The following is a 27,463-nucleotide window of genomic DNA, read 5'->3' as shown; positions in this document are numbered from 1 at the left end:
GAGAGCCCAAGCACAGAGACATTATGTTTATTTAAACACAAACCTCATAAAAGAGCTTGCTAACACCTTGTCAGCAACATTGACTAGCTGACACCAGGCATCTTGGAAGATTTCAGTGCACAGAGAGTCAAACACACCCATCTCCTGCCACACTTCCCAAGGATGGTCAAGGACAGGCACTACTTCAGGCAGACTGTCATCACATTCAAGTCGCAGCCAGAGGGTTCCTCATCCTGAGTTAACAGGACCATTCTCTCCAATTTGCCTACAGATTCCACACATCCAGTAAAACCCAACAGAAACAAGAATATAGGATGATCCAGATCTACTGAGTCACTATCTTCATATTAAAGCATGCAGACTGGCTAGTCTTTCTCTGCATGTAGAGATGCCACAGAGTTTTGGATGCCACAAAGGATAAGAAAGGAGAACCAGGTCACCAGAGGTGAAAAGTAGTGGCTGGTACAGAAAGGATGGAACAAATGCTATGTCAAATGCCACACTGCAAAGCAAGCCAATGCTCCTATCTAAACTCCAATGGAGCTGCCAAACCCTGCCTCATGGAGCTACCAAGGCTATGAGCTACTTCTGTGGTAAATGTCTGCAGTAATCATAAGGTCCAAAAATGAAACAAACACGATGCAAAAAAAAAAATAAATAAAAAGAAAAACCTATCTTCCTGTTTTCACTAGAAAGGTCATGCCTATTTAAGGAAACCTTCCCAAGAAACATGGACATGCTCCATCTACATCCATCAACTATGAGTTCAGAGTAGAGTGTAATCACTCAAAGAATTCCTAGTCCTTAAAGGGGTCATGGTTGAAGCAAATCCAACTCATGCTCCTCCTGGCGTGCAAAGCAGTCACAAATACCTGATACTGCCCAAGATGAAAACATCAATCCATTGACCAGCAAAGGAGAATTCTTACCCAACCCTTCAAGCAACAAATAATAGGAGGAAAACACACAAGAAGTCTCATTGCACCTCTGTCTATTCAAGTCAACACCTTCCCCATGAGAAAGAACCATCCCCAGGAGAACTTGTTGTACATTGGTCTGGCTGAAAGAGAGAGATACACTCAGGTATGTTCTCAGACCTAGACACAGAGAGGTTTCAAGACAGAACACGAAGCATGAAGAATCCTTAGTGGTGCTAAGCTGTGATTTATCAACAGATTGAACTTACTTTTCTGAAACTAGAATTTGGCACTGACCATATGATATTCCTGTTGAAAGCCAGAAGAGATCAGGCAAGATGGTCAAATGCAGTAAGTCTTTTCTGGGAGGATGTAATTAGTGGACAGAGGTCCACTAACACAAAAACCAGACCTAATTACAAGAATAATTTCAATTTCCTGGCAAAGCCATACACAGATATAGATCGATCGACCCATAGATAGACAGATATAGACAAATATCAGGTGGTCAGACAATATATACTCAAATACCAGTCTTAGCCTCCTTCACCACATCTATGTCCATCATGACAGCACTGACAGGTCACAAGTTGGCACTGAGAAAAGGGATGGACACAGTATGCCAGTCTTGGCTTGCATAGAGTTAACTTTGTTCACAGTAGCTGCTATGGGGCTGTGTTTTGGATTTGTGCTGGAAACAGTGTTGATAATTCAGGGATGTTTTAGTTACTGCTGAGCCACACTTACAGACAGTTACAGACAGCCTTTTCTGCTTCACCCCATCAGTGAGAAGGCTGGGGGGGCACAGAAGCTGGGAGAGGATACAGCCAGGACAGCTGACCCCAACTGACCCAAGGGATATTTCACACCATACGGCATCATGCTCAGGATATAAAGCTGAGGGAAGAAAGAGAAAGGGGGGCATTCAGAGTGCAGTTTATCTTCCCAAATCACCATTACACATGATGAAGCCCCACTTTCCTGGGGATGGCTGAACACCTGCCTGCCCATGGGAAGCGGTGACTGAATTCCACTTTGCTTTGCTTGCATGTGTGGGTTTTGCTTTACCTGTTAAACTGCCCTTATCTCAACCCACAAGTTCTTGCAGTCTTCTAATTCTCTCCCCCATCCCAGCGGGAAGGAGTGAGCAGCTGTGTGGGGCTCAGTTGCCAGCTGGAATTAAACCTCAACAGATGGAAACACTACAGAGTTAAGTTCCACTGTAACCCTCTCTATTTGACAATCAAAATCCATAGTTGGTCCATTTCCTTTTATATTCTCCTTCTCTTCTCTGAAGTGTTATCTGGCCCATGGTTGACATCTAACAACCACACTGTCCCCAAATGACACTATCACCTCCTGTTGAGTCCATGCCACCACTGCAAACCATGGCCTTGCCTCCTATGTCTGTGACTGTGACCTCTCAGCTCAGCTCTCACAACATGAGCCACTTGGCATGCAGACCACCACTCACAGGGAAATCCAACCAGCCCAGGAGGTCACACCTTTCTGAGAAGTGCTTAGGTATAAAAGTCATACAGGGAAAAAGCTGCTAGATCTAGCTGGTGAGACCAGAGGATGCGACGTCTCCACTGGATTCACGTGAGCTTTGGAGAAGACACCAGCGACATCTTCTCCCCTCACTTCAAGGCAACAAGAATTCGCTTAACACATGCATAGGCACAAAGAAGCCATTGCCAGGTTGGTCTTTATCTCCTCTTTCCAAAAAGCAGTGGGATGGGGTGTTTATTCCTCCCCTACAGCTTTATACTACTTTCAGTGTTGTAGTCTGACAATCCTTGCAATAAGATCAGGCATCCAGCCCAAAATCCAAGGCTTGTTGTCCGGGGCTCTCTGTAGATGACAGAACCCCAGCATATAATGCAATTCTGGTCCCCCTTTTACTCAGCCAAGAACAAGAGAACAGAACCAAACACCCATGCAGAAGCAACAAAAAGCAGGCAGTGATGGGATGTCTGAAGGACCCATTATTCAGCAAAAAAAAAAAGGAGATACTAAGTCCATGATCACCCCCATGTTTTTCACACAAGACACCTGTATCCCAAGTGGCAGGATTGCTTTGCACCTCTAACATGTCACGAAGTCTCCTCAGCAAAACAAGCCTCTCTGTCCTCCTCACTGACCCCACAAGTGACCCTGCTGAGACCTGAGTTCCCCAGAAGGGGAAGAGCTGCCAGTCCCCCACTGGAAGCCAGAGCAGGAGAGCAGATCAGGAGCCAGCTCCTGCCTTTGCTGTCCACACAGCAGCTCTCTGCTTCCTAACAGACCAAAACATGCTTTTTAACTCAAAAGGCAAAGTAGCTACATTCTCTCCTAAAATAGCAACTGCAAAAGTCAAGGGCTGCACATTAAAAAATAGCAACTATCCATGCAACTTCCAGTGCTTCCTCAAGTGCAGGGATGTTACAACAGATCAGGATTATGTGCTATTTTTTCCTAATTCCTGCTGAACTCAAGACTAGGAAGTGCTGTGCTCTGATCAGTATAAACAGCTGCAGAAACCAACAGGTATGTGGTTTTGTAGTTTGAGATAAGCAGTATCCATTCTACTGAAGTAGTTAGATTTCAACCTTAACTTCCAAGCAAAATTTCACTACGATGATGACCAAGTTCCTTAATTCATGCTGTTCTGCTGGGTTTTAAGATAAAGACAACATTACTTCGCATTTGCCCAACATGACACACTTAAGGATCAGTCTGTGGAAGTGGCAGACATCCATATATACAGTGGAAGTTGTAGAGAGCTGTAGATCAAGGATTAAACCATCACCAAAACCCCAGCTGAATAAAAAAAGCCCTAGCTACAATAAAAAACATAAATAAAAAATAAATTAGGTTGTATGCGTCAGTCGGTTTTTCGCAAAACTGGTCTTATTACCAGGTACCTCAATCCCCCACTTCTACAATAAAATTCACTGTACCTTTCTACCTCTCAGGAAACTGAAAAATAACATCATTAGTACCTGTGAAGCACCCACACTACAGTGGTGAGTACTGTAGAAGAGACCATTAAAAATTAATAGGTCTGGATTCAGTGCAAGGTTTAGATTATGTGCAGTAAATTCAGTTTGGGGTCATGCATGAGATGAAAAAAAAAAAAAGAAATGAAATATTGGATAGTCCAAAACCTGACCTTACACCCATTTTAACTGGTTACAAAACTCCCATTAAGTTTAATAGCGCCTCAGTGAGCACCATCCATTTGCTGCACTTGCGGAGATGAAGTCATCTCTAAAAACATAAAAGGTATGACCACATAATTATGACCTCACATGATGCCTTCTTGTCTCATCCTCCTGCTGGGCAGTTACTGGCCATGAGTTCTGACCCCTTCAATGCAGATGCACCGTGTATTAAAGTCTCCCCAGTCACAGCCTGCTGTGCACAGGTTCTCACCCTGGCCCATTCTCTATTTCATCAACAATTTGTGTGGAGGAGACAGCACCCAGCAGTTCCAGACCACCCAGGAAAAACATAACTCCAGCATCAGCACAGAGCAGCACACATCTTCCTAGAACTAGAGCATTGAGAGCATTCTGCATTTCCATACACTTCAACTTCTACTACTGGACAAAATAAGTAACAAGGATGGGCAGGTGCTTCAGAAGTCAGCTGGATTCTCCTGCAGGCTGTCCAAGAGACATTCAGATCTGCCGCTGCAAATCAGCAGCTGTGTTGCATACACTTTATTGCCTCAGTTTCCTCCACGATTCAAATCATTCCTGAGGCCAATGTAACATGAACACCTCTTTCCCACCCTTGTACACACCACCAGCCCCAGGATATCTGCCTGTACCATGCTGCCAGCTCCCACTTCCTTCGGTATGCCCCACAGTTCCACGTGCTGCAGCAACATCACAGCCCAGGCTTCCTGCCCTGAATCAATCTTTTGGATCTCCCCAGGCTCTACCTGGTCCTACTCAGGGAAGCAAAAGTAGCATCACTCAGAGAGAGGTCTTTAATCCCAGGAACCACCCCAGGTGACTCCAAAGCTGAGCTTCAAGAACTGGTGCCTACAGGCAAGGAGAAGCACCTACAAAACCTACTCCATTCTGGTCCAGCTGTGTTCCAAAGCTGCACGGGGCTTTTAACATGAAATAAGGGTAGGCAAGAGGCCTCTGATGGACCTGCTTTCCAGGACAGCAGAGTACAAAGGGTAATGAAGAAGCCATTGCTTGCACTTCCTCTCATTTCTTCTTCCCACAAAAAGGAAGCAAAGCCACAGAACTTAATAAAATCAAAAAGCCATTCTGAGACAGCTCAGAAGCACAATCTCTCACAGGAGCTGCTCACAGGAGAGTCACACTTGGCTACTCAGCCTGTAGATCAGGGGACCCAGGAAGAAAATGCCAAGCCCTGCAGCAGGGCAGAGCCTGGCCTTGCCCCCACCTGGCTGCCTGAGGTCAGTGAGCAGGCTGGAGGAAAGGCAACCTTCCCAACCCTATCCGGGAAAGAGAACAGCAACCACAAGCAGCAAATTATAGCCCCAGGATCCCAGCTAGAGCCTCCCCTCAGCCCACACTGCACTAAATCAAGGCTTTTTAGTGATGCCTTGGGGGGATTTTCTTCCTGGGCATCACCCTCAATGGTGACAACCACCCCAAATGTCTGCAAGAATCTCCTACAGAAATAGCAGTGGGAAAGCTGTGCAGAAAGCCTCAGTTAAAAGAGCACAGTGATCCAGTCCCTTGAAGAAACCTGAGCTGGATCCAGATCCCAAGGCCTCAAAGGCCTCTGGGGAGCACATTTTGATATTTGTGACACGCAGAAAAGCCACATAAGGTTGATTCTTTAGCCTCTCTATTAAAAGAAACTCAGCTGTTTACAGTCACAGGGAAAAAGGGGTGACATGAGGAGGGTTTTTTCCCCCTTATATGGTACAGCTTCTTCCTGATTTCTATGCTAATACCTGCATTATTGCTGAGGCAATTATGAGCAGATAAAACCCAATAAAGTCATACAAGAAAACCAACAAGTGCTTCTATTCCATGCTCTTTGAAGAAAGCATCCAATCTTTCTGCACCACAAACTCTCCTGACAAAGACAAACACAAGCAACAGCCACTTCAACAATATGCCAGCCTGAATCCCACTGTCCTATCCAAGTAAAAGATATCATTAACTCTTTTCTAATCAGTGTGAATCACAAGCCCACTGTGCCCACACTCCAAAGGTTAGGAGGTGGCACAATGGTGTAGCTGATTGAACACCAATGTCACACCAAGTGAGCTGACCAACACTGACAAAGTTTCCTGCTATGCCCAAGCAGATGCTGATCCAGCTCTAGACCAGCTGATGCCCCTCATTAAACAAGGGGGCTTTTGTATACAACCTTTCTTTCTTTGTGGCCACTTAAATACCTTGTATCACTGCTGAGGAGTTCGAGTCCTATTTCCTTTGGTCCAGCAAAGGAGCTGATAGGGGTGGCTTAGAGAGCTGCTGTATGCACTTCTGACAAGCCAAACGAGAGAAAGAGAGACTGGAACGGTTCACAGACACCCTGGAAATCTTCCAGAACTGAGAGCACAGGTTAGAAACCTAGCAAACTATGTGATCATTCTCAGCAAAGCTTTCCTGCAGGAGAGGTAGCCAGGCACAGCTCAGCAGGACAGCTTGGCAGAGCCCTGGCAGGGAACACTGCAGGGTCAGGACAGCAGCATGGTCCAGGACTGGTGAGGACTGTTTCATACAGCCCCTGCCATCGCTGGGCTTGGCTCCTACAAACATCTCTAATTCAACCTGGAAAACAGGAGGTACACACAGGAAAGTGAAACAGAGGGAGGGGGAAGAATGCTGGGGAAAATGTACACATCTTTCAAACTGAATCTACAAAAGATTGCTGGCAAAATTAAATTTACTGGAGAGCAAAGGGAGTTAAGGCCCAACATGCAGTCAAGCAGCTCTAATCCCTAAACATTGGGATTATCTCATGACAGCTATACTTGGGTGTCCACTCAATACCACTGTAAAATGTAGATCAACAGAATGCTTCAATGAACTGGAACTCGTTACCTCTAATTGCTTCTCTCACTTCTCTTCTGGATGTTCCTCTGATCCCTCAGCCACCACATTTCAACAGCAAACACACACACAGAAGGTCAAGTAATATCAGAGACCGGCAAATTAAATAAGAGATTTACAGACGACCAAAACATCTGCCCTTCTCGTTCACTTCATACAAACACTAAGGTTTGCTGCATGCCACAAGACAAGTCAGCAGCACAGTGATAGGTTTTAAAACATCTTCAACTAATGTGATTCCTAACATTTTCCAGAGGGGCAGAGGTTTCTGTGCAGCCAACCAAACACTGCTAACGACAGGCTTTATTTTTCCAAGCTAACAGGGGTATGTCCTTCAGCAGCAGTTTCCAGGGGGCCACAGACCACACACAGAATCCTGTTCAGATCCGTCTCCACTTCAATTTGGCCTCCTTACCTCTGCTGCAAATGAAGCAACCGATTTTTTTTAAAATTTATTCTATTTTATTTTACTGCTGCCTCCTTTGCATCTCATGTGTTCTGGTACTCGTGCTGTACTCGTGCTCTGGTACCAGCAGAGTTGCTGAAAGCACCATCACAGTAAAGCACAAAGCCAGCACAGCAGCTAAACCTTCAGTGACCAGCAGTTCCCTGAGACAACCTTGAACACAGAGGTGCAAACACCCAGTGCAGAAGTGCAGAAGGGCCCTGCTTGCTGGATCACTGGGAGGAACAGCCAACAGAGGGTATTGCACAGGATGTGCTTGGGAGCTGCTCCAAACTCAGCTAGGTGGGCAATCTTTCCAACAGGCAAGGGAGAGACCAGGCTTCCTGCAAAATACCAGAGTGCTTGTGTTTCTAAACGGGAATTCTGAAAAGGAAAAATAGAAAGCTTATGTCTACAGCTGGTACACATATGCAGAAGGAAACCATCTCCAGTAGAGCCAGACCTCTGTTTGGCTTCCAACCACACAACCGTGGCCATCACCTTTGAACACAAACCTCTGGAATCTACAGAGAAATACTGAAAGAGCCTGGAGGAGCACTAAAGCACCCAGAATACTTCACTTGGGCTTTCCATTTTCCTGAATATGACAAGAAAAGAGCCAACATTAAAGCGCTCTTAACAACTCTAAAATCCCAACTTTCAGTCTGTTTGCCAAAGGTTTTCTTTGAACTGGAGTTTTTCTAAGTGTTCCCAGACTGTCAAGTCTAACTCATAACACTCAGATATTTAAAAAAACAAAAGGCAAAAGCAAACAGAGAAACAACAACAGACTTAGAGGTGATTCATTATGTCTCATCACACCAGCAATACTTTGTTGAAACAGCATCCCAGGAAACTTCATCCTGGATCAGGGGTCAGCTTCAAAAGCTTTCTTGTACTATAATATCTTTTATTCCCTGTATTACTCTGCATCTCTTTACAAAGACAGCCATGCCATGAAGAATAAGAGGGAGGAAAAAGCTAACCTGATTATACAGCTTTTCCACAATTTACTGGAACTAGATGTTCTCTCCTGTAAGATTTAAAAATACAGACTTCCATAGGTTCCCTCACAGCACAAAAGCTGTTATTCACTGACCTCTTCTCGATTACAATCCAAGTCAGCCCTCTCACTTGTAAACCCAAACCTATCTAGAAATTATCAGCAGACTGATTTCTTGCCATCCTCTGGAGCACCACAAACAGGCAACAGCTTGAACAAGGACACTGGCTGTCACGAAGCACCAGCCATGTCCCCACTCTCCCCTTTCTGTGGCACACTGCAGTTCAAGGTTTCCAGTCAGTGTGCAGGAAAGGAGTCAGGCTGGTGGAGGGTGTTACAGACCATCTTCTGGCTCACGGTAGGATGAGCAACCACAGACTTTCTTGTGGAGCAAAGACTTATTGTCTATTACATCAGTTCTTAGTCACAGGGGACTGATCTCAACACCACTAGTCATCTTTATGAACCCTGTGCAGACATGGCTGAATGACAGCACAAAGTCACCACTCATCGCTGCCACTAAAGGTTTATGTGGACTGGGCAAGGCACAGACCACAGCTGCATTAACTGTCTGTCCTGACCAGCTGGCCACACTCATGGTTGCAAGAAGAGTGATTCTCCCAAATATTCAGGGATACTGAGCACACAAGTCATTCATGAAAGAGGAACAAGGATCAGCTCTGTTCACACCTTGCATCTAATTCCACCCGTATATTACCACCAGATATAATTTTAATTTACTAACCAGCCTAGACCCCATAAAAAGGTTAAATCAAAATTCAGCTTGGGGACTGAACAAGGAGTTGATTAACTCCTTGCTAACTCATTCCACCCCATGCAAAGCAAGGGGAAGATATTTCAATAACTTTTTCAGCAGTATAAGCTGTCTGGTACACCTCTAGCACCTGGAAGGGGAAGACAAAAAGAGCACCCTGGAATTACACCCTAGTCTGCAGTTTTAAAGAGAAAGGGACACTTCCCAGCTAGCCACAACATTTCTCATCTTTCATCAAGGAGGGAACGGAGGAGGAGAGAGATTGTTGCAAGGGTACTTTCTCTTCCATCTGTGCAGCAGTCAGTGTTTTCTGACAAGAAGCAAATACAGCTGCATCAACAACTGCATTTCAGCACAGTTTCACAAGTAACTGAGGCTAATATAACTTTATTTTTTTTTCTCCCTTGTGTTAGGCATTATTTTTTAACCAGATCAGCAAGCTGATCCAAATAATTCAGCCATCCAAGTCAGCAAACAGAGCGCAAGGTAGTTCCTTGCTAGTATTTATACGGATAAAAAGCAGCAGTACCTTTGGGGCCTTTTACTTCCAAAGCTTACAAACCTATCCCAATACTTCCAGGTAACATTCCTGGCTGGTAGCATTTGACTTTTGCCACTTATGGAACAGAGGGAGCTAAAAACCCGCAGCTCCTGGTAGACCTTTTCCTCCCACGCCACGATTAACTGAAATATGTCCCAGAAGCAGATAGCAGCCATGATCCGATTTGTCCCAATCCCAACTCAAGCAGCTTTACACCACCCTCCTAACAAGATCAGCACTGGCCAAACACCATTTATCCGGCCTGATCAAAGATGGATTAGATAATGAAACCCTAACTGCATAAGCTGTCTGAGCATGCTGGCCTGAGACAGCAGAAAACAAGTAAATTTAAGGGCTACTCAAAGCTTTTAGGCACCCTCTGCCCCAAGGTCTTTATAACCAGCTACTATCTTATCTTCCTATAGGCTAGTTTTGATACCTCAAGCATTAGACCCCCCAAAAAACTCTATTAGTTTTAAAGCTGCATTAGTAATTTCTACAGATATATTATTTATTTCAGCTTTATGTGCAGTGCTCACATCCCGAGCTATCAGTAGGTATGGGTTATGCAAAGAAGAAATTATGGTTGGGCATGGAATTCCCTGATTCCTTCCTATCAGCCCAGAGACACGAGGTCACCGAGTTTACACAGCAACAGCCTGTGGCTCTGGAACAGGAAGTAGAAAATTGACAGGATCTCCAGGAAAAACAAGGTACAACAGTTGCTGGTGTTATTTCCAGCTTCCAGAAAGCCTCTAGCACATATGAGAGGGAGAAAAAAAAATCATCAAAGAATAGGCTCTTTATTCCTCTTGTAAGCATTACGTACAGTTAAACATAGAGGATTTACTAAAAAGAACCCGCTATTCTAAAACAAGGTACTTCAAAAGAAGGCACTATCTGAACAGAAATCCTCATGAAAGGCAATCTTTTCAGTAAAAAGATACCGAATTTCCCAAACATTAAAGAACACAGTTTTCTTACCTCTGATATTATTTGTAAGTTTGGCTTCAAATTTGGTACTTCGTGCTTACAAACACAAGAAGATTCTCCAAATATATAAACTACACTCTTTAAAATCTAAAAAAAAAGTCAAGGGAAACTTCTGGACATAGAATCATAGAATGGCTTGGGTCGGAAAGGACCTTGAAGACCATCTAGTTCCAAATAATGGTACATACTTGCACACACATACATACACACATATACATGTTTCTTTTTATCCTTCATATTAAAAAGACTGACAAATCTTATCCATATGTATATATATGGAAAGACCAAAATTACACTGAGAATGCCAAATAAGTACAATACTGGTGTCCTCCTCTGAAGAACAGCTATACTGACTATGGACACACTTACAAATTGGACTCTACTAGTTGCACCTCACCTGATTTCTCCACTGTTTCCCACTATTTGATACAGAAATAAACCCCAACTTTCTGCTAATTAAGTCCACAATCAACCCCTAGTGTCATGACCACCACCATTACACACTGCTGCACACACACACTGTTGCAGACCCATGGCTGAATGCTGCAATCTTACTATCTTGCATTATTCATTGAAGAGGCAACAAAACACTTTTCAATTTAAATATATGGAAGAGTTTTTTATCTGTTGAGAAATTGTACTCATTTGCAATTAAAAAAAAAAAAAAAAAAAATCAGACTTTTGTTAAACCAGTCCAAGTTCCCTCCTGGGCAATTTTAAGTTGATTTACCCCAATTTACATCAACACCAACCAATTAAACCACTATATGCAGGGTAAACTGGTGCATTTTCTGTAACTACACAGGACCTCTACCTCAGTTCAACTCTGAAGAGCTGGAAGAATTTCACGTCAATTTCATGTCAGAATTCCGTGTTTGTGCTCTCATTCATAACTCCTAGCAAGACACACCATAGAAACACTCCTCCGATGCTGAGCATCTTTCTCCTTGCAATTGTACACATCGTCTGAGTCATACTTGACACCTACGTGTAGCAGAACACACTACTTCAAGAGAGAAAAGAGCACAGCACGATCTTCGTTGGCCCTTGGGAGAGCACAAGCAGCAGCACTTGGGCGCAAAGAGCCAGCAAACACTCAGGTCACACCATCACACTGGGGGAAACATGATGTTGTCGGGTGAAGAGACCACCATGAGAGGCTGAACACCAGACAGAACCACAAACAAAACCTCCCTGCTGCAAGCTGCTTAAAAAATAAATAATTCCGGAGCATGGAAACTGGGGACAGCCTGGTAAGTTAAAAGGGAAATGTGTTGGGCAGCATTTGGCATCTTGATGAGAAGCACTGTGGAGAGAACAGGATGCTCCCCTTGGAAACCCGGGAACACCTACCAACCCGAGAAAAGGTAGCAAGAGAAACAACTTCAGAGGAATAAATCACGCTGCTTCCAAAGTTCTCCGATATACTCATCACGAGAGACAGAAGCAGAAAAGGCCAGCGCAACTACCATAATAAAACAACCCTCCACAACATCCAGACAAAGGGAGGCAGAAATACCTTGGCAGCATCACCCCACAAACACAAAGGCCAATGCACCTGAAACAAGCGATGTTTTGGGGACGACAAAACCGCGCTGGCAGGAGACGACAGGAGCACAGGATCCTGAACCAAGCTGCAAGACGCCCCACTACCCCGCTTCTCCCCCTTCCCAGGCAACACCTGGGATTCCCCCCGGTGCTCCACAAGCCCCAAGCGCCGCGGGCAAACCCGGCCGGCCGCGGAGCGCTGCCTGTGCCCCACACCCGGCCCTGCACCGCGGCCTCCCCGGGCTGCCGGCGGTGCCCGCTGTGCCGGACCCGGCTGCGGCTCCCCGCGGCCCCGCGCCGCCCCACGTGCTGGGCTGCGGCCCCGGAGCCGCCCGGCCCGGCCCGGGGAGCCCGCGGGGAGCTCCGCTCGCCCCGCCACCCGCGGGGAAAGGGCCGCACGCCCGAGCGCGACGCGCCGAATCCCGCAAACCGAAATCAAACGCGGCCCGGCCCGGCCGACCCCGGGAAGGGAGAGCCGGGGACGGCCCGGCCCTGCCCGCTACCTGCATGCCGCCGCCGTCGGCCTCCGCCTCCGTTCGCAGCCGCTTGCTGTGGCCGCCCTCCGCGCCGTCCCCGCCGGGCATGGGCTGCTCCAGCTCCGGCTCCCGTTTCACGCCGCGGGCGGACCCCGCGCCGCCGCCGGCCAGGAGCTGCGGCTGTGGCTGCTGCTGTGGCTGCTGCTGCTGCGGGGGCTGGCCGCCCTCCGCCATCCGCGCCGCCGGAGCCCCGGCCGCCCCCCGCCGCGATCGCCCCGCTCTGTCACCGCGGCGCCCGGCGCTGCCGGAGGAGAAGGAGGAGGGCGGCGAGCCCCGCGCCGCGACCGGAGCAGCAGCGGGCGCGCCGGGCTCCGACCCACCGGAGCGGCTCGGTCACGGGCTCGGCGGCGGCTGGGGAGGGGCCGGAGCCCCTCGGCAATCTCCGGAAACGCCGCCGGAGCAGCGCGACCCCCGCTCGGAAACCTTCGGCGGCGGCGGCGCCGGGCGGGGCGGGGCAGGGCGGGCCGCGGGCGGAGCGCGGGGCGGGGCGGGGCCGGCGCGGGGCTCTGGGCGCCGCGGAGCCGCGCGGGGCGGCGGGAAATGGCCGCTGGCTCGGCCGGGCCTCCGAGACCCCGCGGCACCGCGATCTGCGGCGGGGCTGGGCCCAGTGCCCTGCGCTGACGGCCGCGGGCATCCTGTGGGGACGGGAACCCCGGCGGGGCTGCGGCGGTCAGGGTGGCCGCAGGAGTGCGGAGCACCCGCGCCTCGGGCAGAGCCGGGTCCCCCCTCACGGCCGGCTCGGTCCCGGCCCCGCTGCTCAGGGCTGCCTTTCGGGCTGAGGTTTCCGCAGCCCTTCCAGTGAGGAACTCAGGCGAATATGAGGCGATGGGTGCTGGTTTGAACCCACGCCTCGGGAGCGTGCAGCAGCAAGGGATGTGCTGCCCAGCTCCGTAGCTCCGTAGCTCTGCTCAGAGCAACCTCACATCACTCGGTGCTCTCTGTTCCCTCCGGCCTTTCCCAGGCCTCCTCCCTCCAGGGCTCACCCCACAGCCCCAGAGCACATCTGATTTCTTGAGAAAGGGCCTGCACTGATTTCCTGTCCCTAAAGGCCTCTGTGGGTTCCTCCAGCATTTATATATGTATTCATACCTCGTCATTTTTTCTGCTTCAAATGACTTCCAGCCAGAGGGAGACACCAGTCTGCAAGAACCCAAGGCCTGTTCATCAGTCCTTTTGTGTGTTTCTGCGTTTTTGATCTTGAGAAACAGATTTGTGATCCTCAGCCAAAACATAAAGTTGATTTTATTATGCAGCTGGTGTATGGTAGCACTAAGGACAATGTCTGCTCTGGAATGAGGAAGGCATAGGTAGGCTGTATTGTCCTGAAAGTAGCCTGGAAGCCATGGCAACTTGATGGAGGACTAGTCCACTGATCATAACACCAATCTGCAGTTGGCTTGATTATGGGATGGGAATGACACTCTACTTTTACCTGCCAACAATTTGGAGAGAAAGGAGGAAACTAAAAATTGAGGTGGTTGATGTGAGTCAATGCAGAGTGAGGAAGCCTTTCTTGACTTCTCCAATATCACCATGTGTAACAAAGCCTGAGGACCAGTTAGATTCTCTTGGTGTCCCATGTCCCCTCTACATGCTACATCTGTTGATCTTCATGAAATTATAGAGCCTTTGGGTTTGAGTGACACTTACCATACATGACTCCAGTCTTCCCTTACACCACATTTTTCCTCATCCAAAAATAGTTTTCAAGGCCACGTTGAAAGCTATTTTAAGTGGTATGTTTTGTGCTGAGGTGCCAGCTTGTCTCCTCCAGTGACGGGGGAAATCTCTTTTTTCAAAATGATTACAAATCCCCACGGAGTGGCAGGCACCCAGAAGACAATTACATGAAGCTTTTGTCTGCTCACCCACCATGTCTCATTCATCTTGACTGGGTTTGATAAAACGAGCCAGACTGTCAAACAGCATTGAAGGAACGTGTTCAGTCCACTCTTGGCTTGGAAAGAAGCTGAAATTCTCGTGACTGGAATGCTGTTCATACAGAGAAAAGCAGTGTTTCTGTATTTATCTTTCCCCCTTGATTGTGGGGGAAAGGGGTTCTACATCAAGGGTCCAGGTTAAGGTATTGCCTATGAGGAGATGCAGAAGGCTTCAACCTTCAGACAAGTTAGGAATAAAGTTTGGAGACAAATCCATGTGTGCACTTGGGAGCACTCCTCTCAGTGTGGTAAGTGGCTGACACTTCCCTTGGGGATATCAAAGAAAGGAGTCACTTTATGGTGCCCAGCCTCCATTTTTCTCTTCTCTTTCTCCTAACCCCATTTCCACCCTCTCGTGCCATGCAGGTGCCAAAGCTGCTGCTGGCAGTTGTTCCTTGCATCCTGTGTGCACATGATCTGTGCCACAGAGCAGCTCCTGGCAGAGCTGGCAGTGCCATAGGCACGTCCCTTGGCAAGGCATTTTCAGCAGGCTGTGGTCTGCAGCCTGCCAGGGGAGGAGCTGGGACCACCATGGAGCACAGAGCAGCCTCAGTGACAGAGCAGGTGAAAAGAGCTGAGGGGGTCCTGTGCCCTCCTACCAAAGTGACCTGCAGCTGCCACTGCCATGCTCTGTGCCATTGTGTGCTTTCCGACATTACTGCTGTGTTACTACATATTACTATTTCTCCAGCTCTTTCCATTTCCTCTTAAAGTAAGATTAATTAATTTATCTTCATGGTATGGTTGTGGGATAGGTATTATCTCCATTTAACAGATGGGATATGAGGCATTCCTGAAGTCACAAAAAAGCTTTTGAGCTGAGACAAAATCTTAATCCATTGATTTCCTTTCACACAACTCAGCTGCCTTTTAGGTATTTGTATGTGACATCTGAGACATACTAAACAGACAGCTGACTCCTCTGTTAACCCTTCCACTGCTGCACAGCACTCTTGCCAAAGGCTCCTATGTGCTGTGATTTCATGGACGAATTTGCAGAGTGCTCACCAGCGCTCTGTCTTCAACAGATCAAAGAGAGGCAATCCTAAGAAATGTTATCCTTCCAGAGAGCTCTCAGAAGCTGGCATGAAGAGTGTATCTTTCCTGAACAGATTCATTTAATTTTAGAATAAAATTGTGGTCGTTTCCCACCCCACCCCTCAGCCCCCCCAGAAGGATACCTTCTGAAGAAATTCCTTGGAGAAACATGTGCTGGTGCTCCCACCGGGCTGGAGATCAGGTGGCATCAGAATGCCGGGTGTGAAAGATCTATGGAAGTACAGAGGGCTGAGTCCCAGAACGCTTGAATGAAGCAGAGGCAATGACTCATGCAGGTTCTAAGGCAGAGGCATGAAGTGAGGCACCAACTCAGCTATGAATCTTTGGCCCAAAGGCATAGAAATCATTCCGAGACACTTCAAAGCAAATCTCTCCTCTCCACCACCACAACTGAGAACTGTTTCTTGCTGCTTCCATAACCTATGCATGATGTCTCACACTGCTGACCAGCTCCCTCTTGCCCTTTCAGCCTGCAGCAGCTTTGTCCCTCTCCTTAATGGAGGATTTAGTCTCTTTGCTAAGGGGGTCAGGCGGGGTCTCTAGTGCCTTGCTCAACTCTCCTCACTCCTGCTGCTTCTGTCCAGTCACACAAACCTCTGAAGCCAAATGCTCTTCCTCCTCACAGCAGTACTCCCACAGGTAATGAAGTGCTGCCAAGGTAAAGTTTCAGCCTGGACTTTGGTCCTGGTTTTGCAGGAAGTGGCGATGGAGCTTTCCGTAGTAACGAGTGTGGGTAAATGTTTCTTTTTCCTTATCTCAGCCCAGCAATTCGCTACAAAATTTTACCAACAGAAGCTGCCTTTTCTCGTAACCAATTAGCACACAGCTAAAAATACATAACCTAAGTCAGCAAAATCTAAAGACCCTGTCACCTGGCCCAAACCATGTGCCCAAGCAGTGGCAGGAGGCCAATATCAATAGGTCACAGTGACGCAGAGGTGCTGGCAGCTGTCAGTCACTGGGTCAGCACCCACAATGCTCTTTTCCCAGTGTCACCTCTTGCAATGAGGACACCTGGCTGCAGGAAACGCCTCCAAGCACCTCGGCACACCAGCAAGGCAGCAGTGTCAGCAGCTGGGGATCTACCAGAGAGCTCAGGGCAAAACTTTCCTGACTCATTTTCCTGTTTCCGGCAAACATTGCTGCAGCACATTCATCGTTGCTGTTTGCTTGGTCTGTGGTTCTGTGGGGCATCAGGCTGTGGAGCAGGTGTGGCATTTCAGGTGTCCTGATGCTGCTAAAGCAGGACAGCACCTGCAGGGCATGTGCAGCTACCTGCATGGATGCAATTAGCATTAAAATGCCATCTGCCTGCACTGCTCATGCCTGGGGGGATGGAGAATAAAGTAGGTCCTTCCAGCACTTTTAACATGAAAGGGCATCCCACAACACCCCCAAAACATATAATAGCAGAAAGCTGTGTGAAGAGAGTGTCTGGGAGATGAAAGGGCTCTTGTTTTCCTGTTGAGACAGCAGGGCTGACTGGAAAAATAAGACTGAGATAATGACCAAGACAAACAGTGTGAGCCACAGAGGTACCACAGGGTCCCTCCCTTCATGGGGATGCAGACCAGAAGAAAAAAACCACATTGGCTCTCCCCTACCTGCTGGATGCCAGAGATGCAGTACTGGGGAAAAACCTGGCACTTATTCCCCTCGGCTGCCTGTCATGAGTGAACCAGAGGCTGCTGAAGGCTGGAGTCACATCAGTGGGCCGGCAGTGAGTGCTGTTGATGCAGTCCTCCAGTGGCCTGGGTAAAATCCTTGGCTGTGTCTCTGGAGCACCTCAGGGCTGTGCCACCCTCTCTTCTCTCAGACACGAGGCTGTAGCAGGCTGACATTACTATTCAGATTACACACAGACAAAGAGAAAGCACGAATCATTATTTGCAACTGCGCATTTCCAAATAGGCTGGAGGCTGCACAGCTTGAGAAGGGCAAATGCCCCACTGGAGGCAACATTCAGTCCTGGTGTAACAGGCAGAGAGAGCAAAAGACAAAGCAAAACATTCCTTGTGGCAGCTGGGCACATCCTGACACAGAGCAGGGCTTATCACGTAACTCCTGTTCATTTTCAGTGAAGCACCCTGTTTATTAGGGCCCTTTAGCTACAACTCAATTTGCTACATGGCTGATCTCTGGAGTTGAGGCTGACTCTGCCTCCCTAATTGGTTTATTGAAAAGCTTCTGAAAGTGCATTCTTACACAAAAAATGCCAGACTAAGCTGGTCCTTAACAGGACTCACTGCGCCAGAGGAGCCGTCTCCCAGCACAGAGAATAGCTTGCAGTTATTTTCTGCAGCGATCTGGGTATCACCTTTCACTTCTGTGACTGATTCAGGGATAAAGAAAGGGTGTGTGGTTGAAGCTGGCCCACACCCTGATGTTTCCCAGCTGTTCAAGCCTTCCCTTGAGACGTCCGCCATCTGTGCAAATTACAACAGCATGAATTACGCCTCGAGATCCAAGCCACAGAAGTGTTTCCAGGATTGCTCCAGCTTCTCACTATTCCAAATATTTTGCAGGTCCCTCCTCTGCTGCTGCTAAAGTTTCAGCTCTTTGTATCTGCCACGCTCACAGTTTTCCAGTTCCATGCCTTATATTTTCCTTGGTCTCAGCTTCCAACTGAAATTTCCACGTGTCCCGTCGTACTTAACTCAACTTTCCAGATCACAGCACATCCATTATAGATGACTCCACCTGCTGGCTAACCAGCAGTCCAGCATTTCGCATCACAGGGTCCACTTATTCGCACAAACATGACTCCAAAATCGTGCCCTGAGATTGTACATTTGCTGTAAAAGATGATCGATTTTCCTTCACGCAGAAAAGTGCCCTGAGAATTTATGATAACATTGTACCAATAAGCACTTGCAATCTGATTTTACCCTTTCACAATGCTTTTTGCTGCTGATACAGCACAGATTTCAAATAAGATTTGAAAACATACTTTTCTTTTTTTTTTTTTCCCAATGTGATTTCTCCACTCTAAAAATAGTTACTGCCTCTTTGGCTTCAGATCCAAATTAGAAAATGGTGGTAAAAGCACAATAAATACTCTACATCCTAGTGAAGAGGATATTTTCAGAGTAAGTCAGCCTCCAGTTTGTAAAGAAAATCCTGCATGTATGCTACATCTGCACAAATACTAAGATTTCAGATAAACTCCTGATGTGTACAGGCACAGGGAGCCAGCTGGGTCAAGAGAATTGACTCCATGACAGCACAAAGAAATCCTCAGCTTGTGATTCAGTGTGACATTTAAGCAATTGCTTAACTTTAAGCAGGAGAAATATCATTGCAATCAATGAGGTTATTGACATGCTTCTGGACAAGGGGAGGACTCTGTCAGTGCCTGTGCCTTGCACACAGGGCTGGAGCAGCTCTGCAAGTGGCAGGCAGGAAAGCTGCCTACATCTGTCTCAGAACAGAGATTGCCTCTGCTCTCCTATCTCCAAGAAGATGAAATTATTTCAAATGCAATTTGTAGCCCCCCCCTCGAAAAGAAAAAAAAAAAGAAGGCTAAGCCTCTCGCCTGGAATCATGAAATCCAGACAACACATAATCCACTACAGGAAATATAAACGCCTAATGCAATTTTATAGGCAGCTGGAGGGTGCCAAGTTTGCTAGCCCACACAATAGGTTGCAGATTTGTCTGTGGAAAACAAAAAAACAGAAAACAAAACAAACCAAAAATTGTTTAAAAAAGGCCAGGGGAGGGCTGGACTACAGCTCTCCTCAGTGATCCTCAAACCTTGGGAACTTCAGCTGTGGCTGCTGGCAAGAAGGGGCCTCTAATCCCGCAGTCTGTAGCAACCAGAAACACAGCCATATTTAGTCATGTTTTCCAGCCCCTTCTCTTATTCCTGCCTGCTGAACAGCCGTTTGGAAGGTGATCAGGGTTAGAGATTTGAAGCAAAATGAAATGTTACCAGCCCGTGCAACATTCAGAAAGGGATATCCACAGCCCTGTGAAGCTGATGATAAAACCGTGGTGGAAATCCCTGCCTGAGTGACACTGGAGCTGGCTGGGGATAGCAGCCCTGTGCTGTAGGGCCTGGCTGACCCAGAAATCTGCTGTATGACTCAGGATTACCATCTCATGCTGGCCACTCCCTCCAGAGACTTGCCTCTCTGGCTTTATTAATACCACTTTTCTTCCTACAACTTGCACTCAAATGGAGTTTAGGAGGTTTGGGTAACATGGGTTAAATATGGAATGGGGAAATAACCGTAGTCTCCCAAGTAAGTGCTATAAATTCCAGCAATTTACAACAGAGGGGAAAGCTGGAAGCAGTCTGAGTGCATTCTTCAGCAGTGAAAATGCACAGGTAGGGCACCCAAATAAATGTAATTGTGGTACAAGGCTATAACCATGTTGTTCTGGAGTAGTCCCTGCAATTTTATCTCCTGGACCTGCTTACACTGATTTTTAAAGTCACAGTGTATCTTTTTTTACTCTTGATATCCATTCTCCAGCCATCAGCCTATTTAGGTGCCTCAGCTGCGCAGCTCTTACCCCACACACTTACAAAATACACTTTGTATTTCACCTCAACACTGATTTTCCTCAGTTTGCTGAATGTTTTTAGAGGTTACTTACAAAACTCCTGTGACAGAATTCATGCTGGATAACATCCATGTTCCACTCGATGCAGACCTACACACATATGACAGTTTGAACCCATATGCAAGTGTATATACACATGTATGCTCACACACAATTATCTGTGTGCACACACATACACAGCAAGGTTTAAGAAAGTCTCAACACTGCTGTTTTCTGCTCTCCCAGAGGCTGCTTCCTGCAGGCTGCTCACCCTCATCCCCCTCTTTGGTGCCTCTCCCAGGGCCTTCATCTCCTCCAGCTGCTCATCCCACCCAGAGGGGGCTGCTCTGGCCCCCAGCACCAGGCACAGTGCCAGATGCTGGGTCCCAAGGGAGCCTCCTGGCCCTTCTAACAGCCTCCTGCTGCTAGAAAATCTTTGGAGATTCTGGGGCACATCCACCACTTGCATCTCCTGTGCAGCTTTCCGCTGGCCTGGGCCGATGGGAACCCCAGCCTGGATGTGGGGGGAGGCAGGGATGTCTGTCCCCACTGCCACTCCCTCACCAGCATTCCTGAGTCTGCTCCAGCAGGCCAGCCCCTTGGAATTGCTTCCCCACCCGGCATCCCCCAGCTCTCTGCTTTTGTGATTTGTCTTTTCCTCCCCTTTACTGCAGCAGGAATTTTCCCTTGGGAGCCATTAGTAGGGGAAGGGAGAGGAGGACAGAGCCAGAGGTTCAGATTGTGAGCAGGAACGAACTCACCCCTCCACAGCAAAAACCTCATCGAAGGCTCCAGAACTACCAGGAGTGTGATCCTTCAAGCCAAGGGCTCACTGCCCTGCCTCTGCTCAGACCTCTTCTTCTGCACAGCCCACTGAGGTCTCTGCAGAGTACCCCAAATCCCTCTGCAGCATACCCAAAATCCCTGCTCAGGCTGCCCATGGCCATCCTGTGTCACTGAGCCCAGAGTTCTGCTAGCACAGACATCACGCCAGGTATTCCCTTCCGTAAACTGCTCGAGCTCTAACTAAAACCACTGTTAAAGCACTTTCCAGCTCCTCCATATCTGTGGGGCAGCTGCTTTAAAGTTAGTTTATTGCAAAGCTCTCCATTTCATATGAAGCCATTACCAAGCTGTCGCTTTGTTTTAAAAAGCTCTGTGCTGTGACCAAGTGCCAGCTTAGGTGTCACAGCATCAAACCGGTCAGAAACAGGCCAAAAAAATTAGCTTCCCTCAAGTGCTTTAGCACTCACAGGATACCTGAGAGGTGTGGGATCCCCAAGCCTCAGAAACAAGCCCCTGCTGCAGCGTGCAGCCAGTAATCACATTTCGTCCTGGCACAGACAAATTCCTTCTGCACTTCCTCCCTGCCGCCGAGCGCAGCACGCTCGCCCCGGAGAGCGAATTATAATCAAGCTCAGCGGGGCTCATAATCAACACAGGTAAGTACACAGCGAGTCTCGCTGTGCCTCGGAAATAAATAAGGCAGCCCCTTTCACCTGCTGCTGGATGGCTGATAATTCATCTCTTTCCTCCAGCTTTCAACCCACGAGAAATTTCTCTGGATGAAACATTCTTCATTAGTTTTCTGAGATACTTAATTTTTAAATGCGTCCCAGTCCATCAGTCACAGCTGGTATTCTCCATCCACAATTTCCACCTCATCCTCTAAGGCAGTAATTTAGCAATAGGATCCTACCAGGTCCTCATGTCCCCAAATTTTACTTTTTCTTTTTTTTTTTAAAGAGGACAGAAGTTTAAATTGCATAGAGGCAGGGTCCTTGTTGGGCAAGCAGGAGGATTGCTGGGATCAGCTGGAGGATTCTCAGGGAATCTCTGACCTGTGGTGGAGGAAATTGAGTGCAGAGGGTCAATGTGGGCTCTTCTGGCTGGCCCTGGGATGGATGAATGTCCAGCTAACCCAATACAACTCACAGGCAGTGCTCTCTGCCTCGGGGGGATGTCCCAGCGAGCAGGACTGTGACCAACAGGTGTCCCATGGATTCCCAACAAGGGCCTCTCGCCCTTCTGCAGCACAGCCAAGGCTCTGCCATGGCCAGCGGGAAAGTGCTGGTATTTCCAGTCACAGCTCTTCCTGCCATGGTGTCTGCTGGGAGGTGTTTGCTTATTCCACCCCAGTGGCCAGGAAAAGGCTTTGTTTGACAGGGGGAAACAGAGCCAGCTGCCCACAGCAGTGCTGCTGCCCACATACACCTTGCCAGTAGAGAAATGAGTCTGGGGAGCCTCCCACCAGCACTGCCTGAGTGCCTCCCAACTTCATGGCATCTCCTTTGCCTGCAAACACAGATTAACTTTCCCGGGAAATGACAGAATCCAACCCGTGCTTTCTGTTTGGAGTGAATGTCCCATGACGGTTTATTTTAATCATCTTGCTGCTTTTAATAGTTCGTGGCAGTGTCGTGAGGCAGCCTCTCCTGCTGGGCAATCCATAGGTACTGCAGCCCTACAGAAATCCTACAGGATGCTCTAGCACAGCTCATAGAGGTGTCAGGGGAATGCAGAGGGAAGATTTCAGGGGACTGATCTGCCAGATCCTGGATGGCAGAGAAGGGAACAACTGCTCTGTCTGCCCAGAGGATCAGGACCTTGAAATCTTGCTTTGGAGAGAGGCTGTTTCCAGACAATCCTGCATGATAATCCTGGACACAGCTGTGCCCATGCCATGCCCCATGCCCATGGAATGGGCACCCACTTCTTCTCTCCATCACATATCTCTCTGCTCCATTATGGGAGAGGAGCCACAGAGAAGCTGCTATCTGGTCTCTCTCTGTGATTTTCTCCCTAATCCCCTTTCATCCTCTGCCTAAAGCAAACAAGTCAGGTCCCTTCCCAGGGATGTGTTGCCAGGCTTGGCTCATCCTGTGTCCCTCTACAGCACACTGCACATAGTGACACATCCTTGCCCGTTGGAATGCTGGTCCCATCCATGTCCTGACATTCCCACTGGTGGCAGTGGGGCCAGCCAGCCCCACAGATTCAGGTGATGGGCCCCAGCCCTGCTGGCTTTTCTGTTCAGGCAGCTCTGGTTTTCTCACCTCAACAGGGAAGTACTGCAGGCAAAAGACCACCGAGGTGTGTGGGGCTTTACTCCTGGTGGAATTTCCTCCCACACTGTAGAGATACTCTGTGTTATCCTCCAGTGGAGCAGAGCTGCCAGCTGTGCTGGCCACCCCTACTCCAAACCAAATTCCTTGGCTGCAGCACAGAGGTGAGCACTTCCCTTAGCAAAGGAGAGGGCTCGGGATGCAGATAAATCCCCTCCAGCCTCGGAAAAAGGGTCTGAATAAACACAGACAGCACAAACCTGGTGCCTTTCTTTGTGTGGGGTCCTGCTGCACTTTTAACTGCAGACCTGTGCTGGAGCACAAGCCATGTCCTTGAAGTTGCCTCCCAGAAACTTCCCAGGTGAGAGGGAAATGGTGAGCTGAGCTTCAAGCAAAAGCTGATCAAGAGCTTTATCCATGCCTTACCCACAAGGACACATCAGGGCAAGACAGCTGGGTGCCTCGTGCTTCCCAAAATGATGAGCTGGCGAGCTGTGAGCTGCACAGCTCACAATTACATCGACAGCCCACAGGATCAAAAGCCTGCACAGCAAATTGGGCTGTGTTACCTCATTAAAACCTGTTTTGGCTGTGCTGATAACCTCAGCTTCAAAGCCTGCTGCAGTTCCTAGTGACAGCATTAATACTTAGGCAAGCAGAGAGCCTCGCCTGAGGCCAGAGCTGGTCTCTCCTCCAGAGCTGAGCTCCTTGCACCTGCACCAGCCACTGGGGAAGCTTTGGGAGGCAGAAACGGGCTCAGAAAGAGCCAGGATGGAGTTGACAGCACGGACAGAGTGCATGCAGCCCCCGTGCCCTGCTCAGCTCCCATGGGGAAGTGCTGAGAAGGAAACGAAACAAGCTTTCAACACATGCCCGCTGGCCGTGGGGCAGCTTGGGGGAGGCTGCATCCATCTAGCAGCTTGCAGGGCTGGGAAGTTTTGCCAGGGTCCTCTCATTCCAGGGACAGCCCAGGAATGAGTAAAGCATTCTGGAAGGGATGAGCCTGGACTTGGAAAAAGGGTGCTTCCCTTGCTGCTGCACCAGGAATGCCTCAGCACCAGGAGTTTGGGGGAGGAAAAGTGAAAGGTGGGCTCAGCTCCGGTGTGATGATGTTTCTTTATAAGGCAACACAGGGAGATGTTTCCCTGGATACAGTGGGAATGAAGAGCAGGAACGAAGTTCCTTTGATCACAGCTCCAAGGGTTTGTGGCTTTTTTTCTTTCTCCTTTTCTCCACCAACTCATTGCTTCACCCACAAAGCTGGTGTAAGCTGCCCCACACCTCTTGGCTGCACAGTTCAACATCCTCTCCACGAGAGGCAAATCTCCCGACTGGCACCACCACTCTCTGCCACCAGAACTTTGTGGCCAGTGAGACCTTTTCTGGCCACAGAGCCCTGCTTCAAGCTCAGCCTTAAACGAGCTCAGGGATTTGAGCGATGGCTCTTCTCCTAATAAGGAGCCTAAGGAAGTGATCTATTAGTCCCCAGTGATACACCCTGCCACAACACCCACTTCCAGGAGATTCTGCACAAATTCCACCCGAAGTCAATTAGGGCTGTAGTGAATTAAGCCATTCACAGTGTAATTCCAGCTTAATTAGCAGCAAGTAACCACATTATGAGTAACACGGCATTGTGAGGCCAACCACTCCATCATCATCAGTCCTCCACTTCTTCCCTCCCTCTTCCTTAGGGCTGGAGAGCTGAGCAATAGTGAAACCTCCAAGGCAGACTCTCCTGCAGGGCATGTGTCCCACAGACTCTGCTGCTTGCATGCCCCCTCAGAAGCCATCCTGCCCTCAGTGCTCCTCCTGCACAACCAAGCCCAGTCTGAAGAGTGGCTGTACTTTTACCTAATCGGCTTTTAAGTGTCTTTCTCTGTATGTTTCACCCAAATTCAAAGTCTCAGTGAGGGAGGCTGCCCCAGTGCAGGGAGCTGGCTGCCTGCACCTCGCCTCTCGTGTGCCAGACCATCATTGCTCAAGACATTTCACATTTTGCTTTTCCTCTTGCTGTACGGGTGCTCAGCTCTTTGTTTTGCTCAGCCACACAGGCTCAAAATGGTAGCAAGGATGGGAGAGTCACAAGTTTAGGACAAAAGAGGTTTTGGGTTGGTTTTTTTGCTATCCTTTTCTTTCTGCTTTCAATCCCACTGCTAGAGCATCAGGGGAAGGCAAAATTAAATCCAGACAGCAAGAAGTGATCCCCTAGTGCTAGCTGTCTGTCCTGGAACAGGGAATATTGTCTCCAGCATCTCCAGCACAGGCTAAGCTGCCTGACCTCTAGCTGGACTGCAGCAGCCTGCATTTTATTTTCATATCACTCAAACCACTGCTCTGACACCTCCCTCACACCCCAGGCAGGGAAAGCTGCAGATTTCCACCTTATCTCCCCCACTCCAGTGCCTGTCACTGAGGAACCCCACTCCACAGCCACTGAATCTGCACCCTCATTCTCCATTTACATTAAGTGGTACTTGAATCAATTTGTGGAAGAAATGGAAGAGAGCTAAATCCTAAGCCTGGCAGGTCAGTGCTGCTGTGCCCAGAAACCCAGCTGGAATTGGCTCTAATGGCCACTGTCCTTGCTCTGCCCTGGGGGAAGCTGTAGCAGAACAAGCAGAGCACTCAGCTGCTCTCCAGGAAAGAAGGTTCTTTGCTCAGGATGATGCTGCAGGGCAGGTGATTTAGCTCCATTTCCCAGAGGCTGTGGCTGCCTGCCTGCTCTGCCCCTCGGTTCTGCTGTTGCAAAGCCCTGTGAGTGCCATGCTGCAATCTACAACAATTTAATTTTTTTTTCCAGCCAGTTTATTACATTTAATGATCTGGTTTGCAAATCCTTTGTCCCAGCAGAATAGCCCAGTGCAGGGACATGAATGTTTGTAACCAGCTTCATCATCTCTTGCATCTCTTCAAATTTCTCTCTGCCCTTCCCTCTAATTCTCAGGCCCTTCCAACACCTGCTGAGATCAACCTGGAGGCCAGAGATGGTGAAGACAACAAACAGCTCCAGCAACAACCTCCAGGAACTATTTTTTTGTAGGGCCCACAGGAAAGGTCCCAGCTCAGTCTCTTTTCCACTCTTATTACAGCCCTTGTAACCGTTCACCAACTCAGACTCTCCCCAAAATCCCAGGAAAACCACTGTGAAGCATTTAGCAGCTCTGGAGAGCCACAGAAGAACAACTTACCCAAAGCCATGAGAATCTCCTAGCCTAAGGCTGCACTCTGCAAAGCAGAAAATGGGGAATAGGAGATTTAGTACAAAAAGGTGGAAAGCTGAATAAAAAATACTGTGCCAGTTCAAAAAAAAAAAAAGGAGAAACACGTATTTTTCCATCTTGCGTAGGACAGAGCAGCAGCCAAGCAGAGCTCTGGCTCACACAGCTCAAGGCTAAGGACACAAAAAGCAGCCTGAGCTTAGATGGGTCATCAGCAGTACCAGTTCAGGTTGATCCTATGATAGGAAAGCAATTCCCATGCAATTTAAAGGCCACACTGGTCTTAGAGATACCCTGCAAGTTTCTGCAAAACACTTTGGAAGCAGATTGAAGCAGCTGAGCCAGTAACCTCCCAGATGACACTCAGTCCAGTCCTGTTTTTAACAGCCTATATATGTATGACACCAGCACAGCAGTTCCTGTATCCCACTCTTCATGAACCCCCATCCAGCCCCTCATGCCCTAATCCCTACCCAGGCTTTCAGAAACTGCAGCCCATGCAACACAACTTCAAAAGTGGCTCATTCTCAACTGACCCTTTATAATGGCACTGCACCCACTCGTGCAGCAGCACATGGTCAATCATGCCTGCTCCTTCTGCACTCCCCCTTGGCTTTTTAAACTTATACATAAATTTCTTAAAGAGAAGACTTCTCCCCTCCCAACATCTGGTTAGACAGAAATGCTGCCCTTTGGGAGCAGCAGCCACATGTGCTCCCCAGGGAAGGAAATTCCTGTAAGCTGCACCCTCCCTGCTCCTTGTTTGCCAGCACTGGCCCTGGCAGCAGCCCTGGAAGGAAGGAGGGAAGGGCAACAAAAGCACAAGAC

The 27,463-nt window shown here is 48.4% G+C and overlaps 1 protein-coding gene across 20 annotated transcripts in view; it reads right to left on the bottom strand.

The window, feature by feature from the left end:
* Positions 1–13,231, bottom strand: part of RBFOX2 (RNA binding fox-1 homolog 2) — a 170,461-nt gene extending 157,230 nt beyond the window's left edge. For all 20 annotated transcript variants that reach the window (XR_014849309.1, XR_014849312.1, XR_014849313.1 and 17 more), the window contains exon 1: positions 12,767–13,231. Coding sequence is in view for 11 of the 20 variants with exons in the window: in XM_085048881.1 (XP_084905007.1) it covers positions 12,767–12,973 (207 nt within the window). In the remaining 9 variants the exon portion in view is untranslated. The remainder of the gene's footprint in view (positions 1–12,766) is intronic.
* Between the last annotated feature and the right edge of the window lie 14,232 nt (positions 13,232–27,463).

Source organism: Lichenostomus cassidix, chromosome 1Aa (genome assembly GCF_008360975.1).
Source record: "Lichenostomus cassidix isolate B80296 chromosome 1Aa, HeHo_3.0, whole genome shotgun sequence".
Taxonomy (NCBI): Eukaryota; Metazoa; Chordata; class Aves; order Passeriformes; family Meliphagidae; genus Lichenostomus; species Lichenostomus cassidix.
This window is presented reverse-complemented; position numbering and strand designations above follow the sequence as displayed.